This window comes from Chamaea fasciata, unplaced genomic scaffold, assembly GCF_029207755.1.
Source record: "Chamaea fasciata isolate MVZ Bird 193981 ecotype frontalis unplaced genomic scaffold, bChaFas1.0.hap1 SCAF_1, whole genome shotgun sequence".
NCBI classification, from domain to species: domain Eukaryota; kingdom Metazoa; phylum Chordata; class Aves; order Passeriformes; family Sylviidae; genus Chamaea; species Chamaea fasciata.
The window spans coordinates 91,904,718-91,918,047 of record NW_027094086.1 but is presented as its reverse complement, the minus strand read 5'-3'; the positions used below and the strand labels follow the sequence as shown (position 1 = coordinate 91,918,047).

Genomic DNA, 13,330 nt, shown 5'->3' with positions numbered 1-13,330 from the left:
TCAGAAGACTGTTACAACATTGTCTTCAAAACTGATATAAAAGTCCCTATCTAAATGGGTCAGCAGCTCTCCTAAATAAGTGTAGTGATAATCACTTGCAAGTTATTGCTATGTAAAAAAAATCCATTCTACCTTACAAATTAATTGTAGAGAATTCACCATTGTAACACTCAAACTCAGCATATTTATTGCTCTAAAACACAAAATTACTTCTAGATGGAAAGTACAAAGCTTTAAGACAAGCAATATTCATTCACATTTAAGTATCTTTGTAAGGAAACAACTTACTTGATTGAGTTTCTGAAGTGATCCTCAGCAGGATTTTTTACTGTACAACTGTTCAGCAACCATAAATCTGCTTCAGCAGAGTTGTCTACAAAATAGAAAGAAACAACCTGTGCTAAGAATTATTTAACTTGTCAACTCCTAACTTATATCATATTAAAAAAACACCAAACGGAGCCATTATTAATAAGTTGGCTATTTGCAAGATTACTTTATACTCAATTACATTCTTGGAAGGGGTTTAAATTGTTGGTTTGTGTTTTAGAAAAAAAAGAGGCACATGAACATTTCCATTTTAATTTCTTTTTAATTTTTTTGCCAATAGGGAATGAATCATTATCTCATTTACCAGCTGAGGTGCCATTAGGTTGCACATCATGGAAAAGAAAGCTAAAAAGAACGGTCACAACTCCCAGAAATGCATACTCCCAGAAAGATCTTGCCTAGACAAAGGCAAAATTAAGTGGTCAACAAAAGCAGGTTTGACTAAGGAAACAAAATCCCTGTTTCAGCTCCACTGTGAATTAATACTACAAAAAATAAAAATCACTATTTATAAAATGTGAACCTCTACTAACGAGAAAAGCCAGTGCAGCTGGTTTGGAAAGAAACATACATATTTCTAGTTTTGATTATATCTTGGTTATGGTGTAATTATAGCTCAGCCATTTTCAGACAAAAGATGTTCATGCAACCAATATCTGCCTCCATTCAGATAAGGATACTATTTTTTCAGGGTCCAAACCTTTCTGTATGTTCAGAGCCTATTGATATCTAAATTCATTAACAGAACTGAATCCCAGAATTATCTGCAGAAGCACATATATAAACTCTAATCCTGTAAAACATGGCCTACAGTATGGAATTATTAGCACAGTCATTATCCTTGTGAAGTTAGAGCTTCTTTTTCTGAACAAAAGAATAAAGATAATCTATTTCAAACAGTTTAGTGCTTTAGCATTCATCAGAATAGCTTGTATCAGGTTGGATAAGAAAATTCATGTCACTCGCTGCTATTCAGTACATTGAGCATTGAAGTATTGACTGATATATCTTTAAATAACATAAGCCAGTGAGCAATGAATACAGGTAAAACATAATTTTTAGGATGCTGTACTCAAATTGACATCCTGCTAAAGCTGGAGAAAGCCTGCCAAGACTTAGGCATATTTATATATGCACTCATCGTGAATGTATCCATACAGGCATGAATATCCTTTTCCTCCATGCACACACACTTAGGATGAAATGCTCAAATTGAAAAAGCTTTCTGTCTCATTGGCATTTTCTTCAAAGAAATCATCATTTACAATTAACTATCGGTCACTTAACCTATGAAAATAATACATAACATGCAACTAATGCTAAGAGAAAACATTCAGGGGGGTTCTAATCATTGTTGACCGAGACTACACTATTAATTTGGCTAAAACACAACTTCCTTTCACAACAGGGAAAGGCCACAAGGCAGTCATCAAAACAACATTCAGATCTTTAGCTACTTTAAACAAATATCTGACCCTATCAAGCTGGGAAAGAGCATTCCGTTTTTTAGCCTAGATAGAAGTCAAAATAAAAATGGAACAAGACAAAGAACCACTCCTCCCACCCAGGCTGCATGAAAACTATGTTTTTAGACTAATGAACAGACTCATTTACTATTAGAAAGATAATCAGAGGTAAAAAAAATTGATTAGGAATTATGGACAGAAAAGCAAAAAACCAGTTTCAATGTCAGAAAAAGAGTGATCTCTTGGCCTAGTCAGATGTACCAAGTATGAAAACAAACACATTTTAAATGTAGTTTTCCAGTCACACTGCCAAAACCTTGTATTTCTCATTCTTTTCAGCAGCATAAAATGTTTATAAATTCAGCCCCACAACCATAACACACCCACCTGAGAATAAGGGGTGGGACACACACAAAATAGCAAGAGGCCAACATTCAAGTGAGACATTACACTTGACAGACCAAAGTTGCAGTAGCGCTCATTCACCACTGTAAAGCACAACCATTTTCAAGAGATGTCTTCATTCAGAGGAGAGATGCCTTGAGACAGAGAACACCAGCTCTGGGCTTGGCTTCAGTTCCTCCTTGTACCTGGTCTCCAGGTGTGCAGGATGAGACGACATTGTGGCAATGCTTCTCCCCTTAAGCCAAAATCAAACCCCTTACTTCAAAACAGCCTTGGCAAAAGTAACACATTTAAGTTTACAAAATCCTTACATCCTGAGCCAACAGGACTCATTTCATACAGCAGTTTGGTTTCCAGGCTATAAATATATTGACTCTTTGACTGAGGGACGACTGCAACAGTTTATATATTTTACACATATATAAAAGTCTCCCAAATACATGTAAATTCATTCCTTAACAGGTTTCCGCCTCTGCAGAACAGAAGATGAAAATCAAAGGCTTTCACAGAATAAAATCTCCTGAGCAGTTTTGGGAAAAGGACTCTCATTAATGTACACATCTAAAGATCATTTGAGGAAAATAAAAGCTTAGCTGAGTTTGTCCTCCTCTTACAGCAACAGTATTGTTTTACCATATTTAGTTGTTCCATTTCAGCATTTATTTTTAATTTTTTTCCCAATTAATTCTCATGATCTCTCATACAAAAATAGGTATGTACAAGTTTTGATTATGCATATATATAAACACACAGACACACACTTATAGTCATTTATTAAGTAAGAGTCCATATTGCAACTCTTCAAAATGACGGCTGAATTTTCTTAGTATTTTGCTGCCCTATTCATACTTTAAACAATTGCATGCACTGGTGTAAACTCACCACAGTCTACTGCATTTTCTCAAGAAAATTTCAGTTAAAAAGAAAAAGAATTGCCAACAGGGCCTTTCTGTATCAGGTTGCAGGAAGATCTGAACATTTGCAACATTGTGGGAATAACTTGTCAGTGGTCACATTTTGCTTTGCAAGGCCTTGATGGATGTGTGGAAACAAACATGGACCAAAACAGCAGACTGGGCTTGGCATGTATAAACAACATCTTCTGGCTTCATAATTTCTAAATATTAAGCAACACCAGGGTAACAATTCTTTATTCAGAGCAGAGGGACTGGAGTGACTGGCTACCTACATATATATAGGTACACGTGTGTGTTTGTGTGTGTGTGTATATACACACACTAGTAACTGTTCTGACATGAGTAAATGAGACTGTTCAGTGCTGTCCCCAAATAGCTCTAACAAATAAGCTCAGGCTTCTAAATCCATGCCTAGAGGGGCAGGGGCAGACAGCCCTGAGGATTCCCTGTTTATACTCCAGGCAGATAGATGAAGCATTTAGGTCTGGGTGGGAAGCACCACATGAACGTGGTGCTGCACCCACTAAGGCAGCCATGCACCCTTCCCTGGAAGGCCTCCACCTGCCACCTTGTACAACTCCCTAAATAAGGTTTTTGAGAAACCTCCAACATTTAAGTGAAGAACAGAGGCCTGTGTCTGGGAGCTCACACAGATCTGAATGAACAGGACAATATAAACTTTACAGAAGGTTTTCCAGCAAGTCATAGAGACTGACAGGCAAAACTGAAGCAAGAGTCATAAGTAGAGTGAACATCAATTACAGTCATGAATATGATATAGGTGCATACAATCCTGCAACAATTCTCACTTAGGGGATCTTCTTCAACTTATTTTTGCCATATGTTCAGCCTAATGATACTTTTTAAATTATGATATTTTGCTGCTGACTTTTTTTTATGAGCTACTTAAACAGCTTCCTCTCTGGTAAGACAGTTTAAGAAAAAAAAAGGATATGTCAAATCAGCCATGTATTAAAAGCTCAAAAACACAACTCAAAACCATGGTCTTCCTGCATTGTGACATCTTTTCCATTAAAAAAGGCTACACTGAAAGTAAACCACAAAGTCTATCATACTATCTGAAAAACAACATAGAGTACAAAGGAACCTAAAGGTCATGGAAACTTCTGAACACTTAAGTTAATTGGGAAACTTTGGAAAACATGAATTAGCCGCATTATGCAATATTAAGATGATAAAATGGCAAGAGTCTGAAACATTAGTATACCTACAGAGGAAAACAATATTTACAATTCTTTGCTAACTAGCAGTGTCAGGGTTGTTATCATTACAGAAATCATAAATCAGCAGAATTTCTTAAGAAGACTGTAGTAATACTATCAGCTGAAAATAAACAACTGACTTGAGGGTTTGCCTGGTCTCTTAGCTTTAAGTCTTTTTTCTTTCAATTCTTTTTACAAAACTTTGTTTTCTTCCAAACCCTCCCCGCCCCCCAAACTACATCTCCTTGAATATCAAAACTCTCACAAAGCTAAAAGTTAGAAGAAACACAGCTACTGAAACCCTAAAAGAACAGCCTTTACTTTCTTCAGTACATCACTCCTCTGCCTGCACTGAAACCTCTACCAGATTTGCTCAGCACAGTTTGCTCAAAAACATGACTCATAACTAGTACGACATACTTTTAAATACTGTTCATCAGTCTGAGAAGTTCAATCTGAAAGCAGAGCTTTCTCTGTAATCACTGAAGGCTCTTCCAGGGCCTTTCCCTCCAGCTGTCTGTATCCTGTTCCTAATCACTCTGTGAGTCTTCCTTCTCACCTTTTCTGATTTTCTTACTTCTAACTCTCTTACTCAACAAATATACCTCCAGTTTCTCTGTTTCCAGGTGCTGTATTCTAGCCTCTGCTCCCATTTATGGACCTCCCCATTAAACACTTTGTCCTGTGCATTCTTTCAAAACAGCTCTGTTCCCTCCCTTGATACCCTGGTTGCCATTTCATGCTCCGGAGCCAGATCCAGTGACATCCAAGATATCTGGAATGTGTGCCCACAGCTGTACTCCATGGGAATCATCTGCCCCCAAAAGACACAAATATCTAAGCATGAGGACACCTCACAGCCAGTTACAGAAGCCATGGAACATCTTGACTGGAACAAAATTGCCAAACTAATTATTTTCTTTCAACATCCCTGTGTCACAGAAACCCACTGTCACTCAAATTAGGTTACTGGAATTAGATGCTGGTTAATCAAATGATTTCTTGGACCACTGCGCATTGAGAGACCTCAACAAGTGTTGGGAAAGAATCTCCTCATAAATAGTAGTGCAGAAATGCTGTGAATCATCAGTGCAGGAGGAAGGTACCTCTTCCTCTGGGGACATGGAGTCTGGTTTATTTGTTTGCAGACAACAGGCTTTGCTTGGCAGAAGAAAAAAGCTCAACAAGGTTGAGAATACCTAGAAAAGGTTTGGGGTTTTATTTGTGTGCCTTTCCTTGGCACACAAAATACTTAGCTGCCATTTGCTAGTTCTCAATATTGTATCAGATATAGTGTAACTATCAATTCTCATGTAACTTGTCCTACAGAAAAGATTCTACGCTAATAAGCTCTTTCCTTGTGTCTGCACCCCCGACAGCAACTACAAATCAAAACCACAAGTTATCATGAGTTTCCAGATGGTACTTGTTTGAAATCTCAGGGACACATTATCAGTTCCCACCTCTGAAGACGTACCATGCATTTGCCAATGATACCATACACTTGAAGGCATGCTGAAAACACCAACTTTGCAGATTGCAAATGTCTTTCAAAACAATCCCACTCACGTCTTATCAACAGTATCAGGATGCAAAATATAAAAGGATCAGCTTGATTCCAACATGACTTCTGTTTTCTCATTAAATTTCTGAGGTACTCTGGATATAACAAATTACTTCGTTCTCAATTAATGAAAACACAACTACTTGGTTCACCCTGCATATGTTATCTAAAGTTCCAAACGGAAATCCAGGCTGCTTATCAAATCAGGTGATGTAGACAAACCTTCATGAAAAAAAATAATCCTCCCATCATGCCTCTTGCCCTGATTTAAACTACAAATATGCAGATTTGCTATTTTTATTCTCCATTAACATTTTCATTACTGAGCTAATAGTGCAAGGAAGCTTTCTTGTGTTTCTGGTTTTTATGATACTGAGTATTTTTGGCAAATTTTCTTGAGCAGGCAGACATCTCAACAGCAGCTACTCCTGGACTATAAACAGATTTTATAAAGCCTTCCAGATCAGGATGCTGTGTCTGCTATCAAAGGATATTTCTCGCTGTCCAGAACCAAAACAGAGGTGCACAGCGACTTTTCCACTGAACACATCAAATAAGTAGGAACTGAGCACGCTTAAACATACAAGATCCAGCCAGTTGAAACCCAGTAGTGCACTACTGGATTCAAAATATGACATGTTAAATCATTGCCTCTCCTCATTTCAGTATAACAGACAAATAATTCAATTTCATGTACTCATGCTTACTTTCAGAACTGAAAGTCTTCTAAAAAATACTGGTTTATTTCCAGTCACCTTTGAAAACCCATTCCCAAAAAAGAAGCACTCTTTTCAGCTGTTTAGGGGGTATCGAGCAGTTACTGGGGCAAACTAAGCTAACAGTTGATGGCCATTTATTCTGTTTGTGACCTGGAACGACTCCTTCCCAACAACAAACTCCTTCAAAATATATTTAGTTTGCTGAAGTCTACCAAGGCCAGCAGAACAGCTTACGGCTTCTGCCACCATCACTGAAACTAAATAAAGGGTGACTTTGAGATCATTGAGAACATGAAACTGGAACTTGAAAAATTACAATAGGTGAACACCTGAACTAACATGAATATATTTATAAATAGTGCAGACAAAAGAATCTGTATTTCAGAGCATGCCCATCAACAGAATGCTTCAGGCCTGGCATGGGGGTACTGAACACCAGACAATACAGAAGAAAAAGTACATGAAAGAATAGATTTAGCTTCAAAATATCGATGATGGTAAACTTTACTTACCACTTCTACTCTGCAACCATCAGTAGCACTTACTCTTATTTATATTGGGATTTTGAAGTGAGTAATCCATTCCCTAAGTATTTTTCATCTCTGCTCTAGAGACAGAACAGGCTACAGTCTGGGTCTGAGATGACCCTCGGAGTAAGCTGCCTTTTTCTCCCACTTTCTACACACTTGTGTCAGACCAGCAGGATACCCCAGCTACGCTGCTTGCTGCAGTTCAGGGCCTGCACTGCAGCACCCAGACACACACAGCTGGGTAGGAAAAGAAGGCTTCAGCCCATCTACCATTAGCAAGACATAAGTTCCACGAAGTCAACAACAGGAGAGTTAAACATACTTTAAAGGTTTACCTTTTAACAATGTAAAAAAATCCCATTAGGTTATAACTTTTATTTTCACTCCTTCTGCAACGTCCAGCTGGTTTTTCTGCCTCTGCATCCAGCACAGACAACATGAATTGACAAATTACTTTGGTATTTTGTTCATTTTACTCTAATTCACTAGATTTCGCATGCATTAAGGCACCTCAGGGTAACTTGAAGTTGCAAAATGTTTTATGTTTAAAAAGGCTAAACCTAGAAATGTTTCTTTTGAAAAGCAGCAGGTTTCCTTTTGGAACTTTAACACTCTAAAACTGCAGTACCTGTAAGGCATTTAAATAATTCCCCCATATGAATGAGGACTTTCCCAAGCCCACAGCCATTGAACAACTCATACTTGTTCCAAACAAGAAAGGGACTGATCATTTCCACATCATACCTGCTTGCTATCTTTGTTGATCAGGGAAAAAAAATATATACTACAGCTCAACTCTGGGTACAGTTTTCTGTGCCATAATCTGCTGCATTTTAGTCTACATGCCTGAGAAATGTTCCACTTGTCTTGTCAAAAAGCTCCCAAACATTTTAAAGGAAAGGTACCCCTCTTACAACTATACGACCACGGCCATATTCTAAAGGAAGCTTATTCCAACATGACATGACCTTAATGGACTACTCTTTTCTCATGGCTCTTTTTTGATATAAAATAGTCAAAGCTCACTCTGCACATGGTTTTATGTACCAAAGGCAGAAAATTTAGGCTGAACTTTTAGCTCATTCCTTCAACATAAAGACTTCACTACTTTGAGAAAAGGGGATCATGCGACTATTTCTTGAACAAAACAAGACCTTAAAATAAGAGAGGATAAATCTCACTGCTAGCTAAGAGGTGTGTTGGCAGAAAGCCTAAGCACTGCCACAGCGGTTCAGCACAGAAACACCTCATGTTAAGGTACCCAAATTACCCTGGGCAGCAGCAGATGCAGGTGCCATAGCATGGTGCTCTAAGGCGGGCATTTCACCCTGCTCTTGAGCACAGGCAAAATCTCAAAGCATTCCAAGAGTCGACTGCTCCTTTCACTTCACTGAAGATTTAATGATCAGTGCAAATAATTTCAATATGGAAAGTAGTGACGAGTGATTTATCAGTCTCTTGGGAAAAGTCCCATTATATTAGGAACAAGGTCAAGTAGCCTGTTTCAGCCAGGCTATGCTACAACAACACACAAATAACTCCAACTCATTCTGATGATTAATGCATGTAGAATTTGTTTTGTTGACAGAATTTGGAAAAATCCCAGAAACTCCTCCTCCTCTGAGTCTTAAGCCTGCTTGATATTCCAGAAATAGCACACACAGTACAACTCATTGCTTTTCTGTCCCTACATACAGCTTCATACGCAAAACACAAGTTATTCTAATGAGCAAATACAGGCTGATTGCTCCTGTCTTAGTCACTCAAAATCCAAAGCCAACCATGAACAAAACATCTTGCACAACACCGTGCAACTGAAGCTTCAAAGCACGCTGCAAATATTAACTGATTTACCTTCAACAGCCACATATTAAATATGCACCCTTCCCTACACCAATTCATTTTCATCTTATAAATGTAGACACATAGTTTCAGAGTTTCCATAACTTGATCAGGCCACACAGGATGTTTATGCAAACAAGCCAAGATCCTAGCCAAGCTGTCCCTGTCTTCAGGCCTATCCCTGAAAACAAAGCCACTGCCTAGATTCATATGCACAAACTATTTCAGCCTACATCCTTTAAAAAGGTGATATCCAATAAATTTTTTGACAAGTTTAAAGGCAATCACAAAACCCAACCTTTCAGTAATTTGGGTTGCACAGCAAATCAACAGAAAACACTGAACAGCAGATCAAATTGACTCCTTTCTATGGGACAAGGTTAAAAAAAAATAAAATCCCTCTCTCACCAAAAAAACTAACACAAACAGATTACAATAGCTCTAACTCCCCGTGTGTGCTCAAGCATAGCTCTTGCAGATGTGTTACCAACTGTCTCAGAGCATCTGTTGAAGTCTAACTATGGCTTCAGAAGGATGACAGCTGATGGGTGAGCTCCAAAAGAATCTCCAGATTGCACAGGGCTCACTGAAAAACAACTGCATTTTCATTTTTGATACAACACTTCAGAAATCTCCACTTGCTTTATCTGTAGTCTCAGAATTAGACTTACCTGGTAAAAATTATTACAGAGGATTCAGTTGTTTTGCAGATCAGAGTTTCTAAAAAATGGCTGAAATTTAAATGAAACTGCTGATGTTGAGACTGGCAAGACATAAATAGTCAGAAATGTCATCTAAACGATTGATTTGAAAATATCACATACTGTGATGTTTAAGGTACAAAAAAACCCACTGCAGTCAAGCATAAGCAGGTATTTCATATGATGATAGCAAAGACATGGGTAAATGAAAAATGAAAACCCTATGTTTTCCACTATGCATCATATGATTCCATATGAATTTGCTGTAAACAGCAATAAGTAGTTCAGCATCAAGAAGGATTGACTGGAACCTGCCCCAGGAATATAATTTTAATCTCCTTGAGTTGTAACACTCTTGACAAATCTCACTTATACAAATGCTTCTATCTACAGAGCTAATGGAACATTAATGGCTCTTCCTTATCATGCCTATGGAACAGAACAAAGAAAATACAAATTGAGGGTTATTCAGTCCCCTCATACACCAAAGTATGACCTGTTGGGCTAAGGAACAGAAAAGACAAACCAAAGGCCTTTTTTTTTTTTTAAGGGACCTTTAAAAAATGCACTCACATCACTTGAATTACCTACCCAAAGGAGCCTCTTGCACTTTTAGTCCCTGTAAAAAACAAGTAAATCCAACAACAGGAAACTCAAAGCAGTGAAGTAGAAGATTCTCAAACACAACACAATTCCCAAGCAAATGGGGAAAAAAAAAAATCTTTGCTTAATTTCCAGTGTAATTCAAAACGGATCTCAGGTAATTAACATTATTCATTTATGGTTTCGTTTAAGGCATAAGGTAGGCAGCTTTACTCCATAGATTTCATACTTTTTCAGTACATCTAATTCTGTACAAGTTGGCCCATGGCACTGAACTTCCACATTTCCACAATCTCCATTCATTTTCACAACAGCCAGGATTAGAACTTTGCTATACTCTGCAAAATAAACCTAAATTTTATTCCCGTATCTATTTCACAATCTTTTTTCTCTAAATTCTGTCTGCATTAAGTTGTACCTAGAAGCCATTTATTGATTTCAAATGCCTTGCTTCCACTTATTTCCCGTGATACCTAATGCCACAGGGACTATGGATTTAGGTTTTATCTATCACTTTTAAAAGAGTTAAAATTATAAGCTATTTGAGCCAGATATGTCTAAACACTTATTAAATTGTAGCTTCCGGCTACTTATTGACTTTTTCAGAACTACCTTCACACCTCATCTATTTTCTACTTTATCAGTTTTCTGAAAAGCAGGAGATATGGGCTTAAGGTACCATACCCAGCAGCCAGATAAGCCTCTGCTGTGGCTAATTCCCAACCATCATCCCCAGTTCAGACTATCAGCAAAATTTAGTGCTTGTGAAAGCTCCAGACTAAGCACAGCAGAAATTAAAGCTCACTCTTTACACACACAACCAGTAAATGCAGCACAGCAATCAGCAGTGCAAGCTTCTTCACAAAATCCCACCACCAAGTTGGGAATAAGATTCATCCGGAAACATTTAGGTCAAAGCAGCAGATCTACTTCTATGTCCATTGAGCCAGAAGAGTAAGGAAATTTGTTCATGGCAGAGGAGTAAAGATGCACTGGGAAAGAAAAGCAAAGACAGCATACGCAGGTGTGCAAAGGTGTATCCCAGCCCTTCCTGCCCTTTCTCCATGCCCTGACTCATACAGAGCAGACACAGCAGCCCATGCAGCTGCTGCAGAGCCATGCCTTGGAGGCTGAATAGTTCTGCACCAATACTGAGATACCCATTACAGCCTCACACATTATTTCTCTACTGTGTCTCCTGTCAATCTTGACTGCAGATTTGATATCCTTGTTAGAGACAGTTTTGTTAGATTACTATCATTTGTACAAAAAAAAGTGCCAGAAAATGTTCTTCCAGTACTAATAAGACTGCATGCAATAAGACAAGCCTATTTTGAAACTTCCATAAGCACTGACAAGTGCCAGAAGTTAAAACATGCCAGTTTTGCACAGAAAAATGTAGTTTTATGACCTCAGAGAGGTTCGATTTCATAAAGCACAAACCAGTTCAAACATTAGTTTGAGACATGTATTATTTGATGTAACAGCAGCTCCCAAAAATAAAAAGAACATTTTTACAAACAAGAGAAGGTGGGTGAGGATCTGTTTTCTCCTGCTATTTGGACGCCACATCTCAAGATTTCAAGGACTGTCACTAGAAGTGATGTTGGTGTATAACAGCAGGGAGAGCTGCACTTTCAGCAGCACTGAAAGTGCTGTCTAGCAGTTCTCCATTTCCTTCAAGGAAAAGGCAGAAGATTTGCTGGAAGAGCTCCACAGGTCAGTGACAGAAGGAGTCAAAATTTTTGGGGTTATCTTCTTCCTGCCCCAGGCTCCACACTGGGTGTATCTTCCTTTGGCTGGATTTACCTGTCTTTCCTTGAAAGCAAGGTAAAGAGTAACAACAGAAAACCTACATTTCATTACACAGCTCAAGGTATTGAAGAAGCTATTTTGACCTTTCTCCTTTCTGGAAATTTGAGATACTTCACTTCCTTTTAAGACTTCAAGGCCTGTAGTCATACACAATTTAATTTATATTTTCTGATGTGAGAGGGATCTTTATGCAAATTTCTCTTTTTTGTCAGTGGCTGAATCTTAATCTGATGTCTTCCATGATCACTATCTTCCTTTGCATATTTTTATCTTATGAATTTACCTCTTCCTTGCTTTCAAAGATGAATTTTACAAAATAGCATATCAAGTTCCTACAAATCACATAACCCATCCCACTCTGGCACATTAAATGTGCATGTGCTTCATACTGACATTATTTTTTAGAAAGCTTTTGGTGAACTCTAGTAGTAAAGTTTAAAAAAAAAGGTCAAAAACAAAAGCAAACTTCTTTTTTTAATATATGCTTTGCAGAAGTAAAAATGCTTATGTTTGTAAACTCCCTTGGCTAAAGGGTTATGGTCACTTCCAGCAGGAAAAGACATTAGTTGTTTCTTGTCCCTCCGCTTGAGTCTTTAGTCATTTTAGAAAAGAAAAATCCAACAGTAATTACTCCGAAGTTGCTAGACATAAAGGCAAGTGGTACAGTGGCAACAGATATCAGGAGGCCACGACTACATGGAAAGCCTAGACTACCTACCTTCAGCCCATAAAGTTACTGATTTGTAACCAACGGTATTGGTTTGTAATTAGTCCTTATTTATTTCAACTGGCCTTGAAACCATAACCCCGAAAAACAGTACCACCTCCAAGTGCATTAACAGACCCTTTTAGGTAAGGAAAGTTTAAAAAAAGTCATCTGTGAGTACTGCCCCGTCAGGATGCAACCAGCAAGATAAAGGAACACAAGTATTAGCTCAGCTTTCGGGCCATCAGCACAGCTGGGTAGGATCCAAGTTGAAATACAGCTGGTAATCCAGCCTATGAACACAGCATGGCTCACATAGCAGAGTCCCAGCAACAGACAACATGAAATCATCAAGGTCTCCCACAAGTACAGGCAGAGCAGATGGCTTCCTGTCTTTGAAATCACTTCATCTCCATTTCAGGTTCATCCACACGTTCAACCCTTATAAAGTACAGAAGTTAGCTGCCACAAAGTACTCAAACCTTTGCACCTTACTGAAGATCCCATTC

At 38.2% G+C, this 13,330-nt stretch overlaps 1 protein-coding gene across 2 annotated transcripts in view; it reads right to left on the bottom strand.

Annotated features, from left to right (window-relative positions):
- Positions 1 to 13,330, bottom strand: part of CDKAL1 (CDK5 regulatory subunit associated protein 1 like 1) — a 383,001-nt gene that overhangs the window by 315,270 nt on the left and 54,401 nt on the right. For both annotated transcript variants that reach the window (XM_066189290.1, XM_066189285.1), the window contains exon 5: positions 289 to 373. In XM_066189290.1, coding sequence (XP_066045387.1) covers positions 289 to 373 — 85 coding nt within the window. The remainder of the gene's footprint in view (positions 1 to 288; positions 374 to 13,330) is intronic.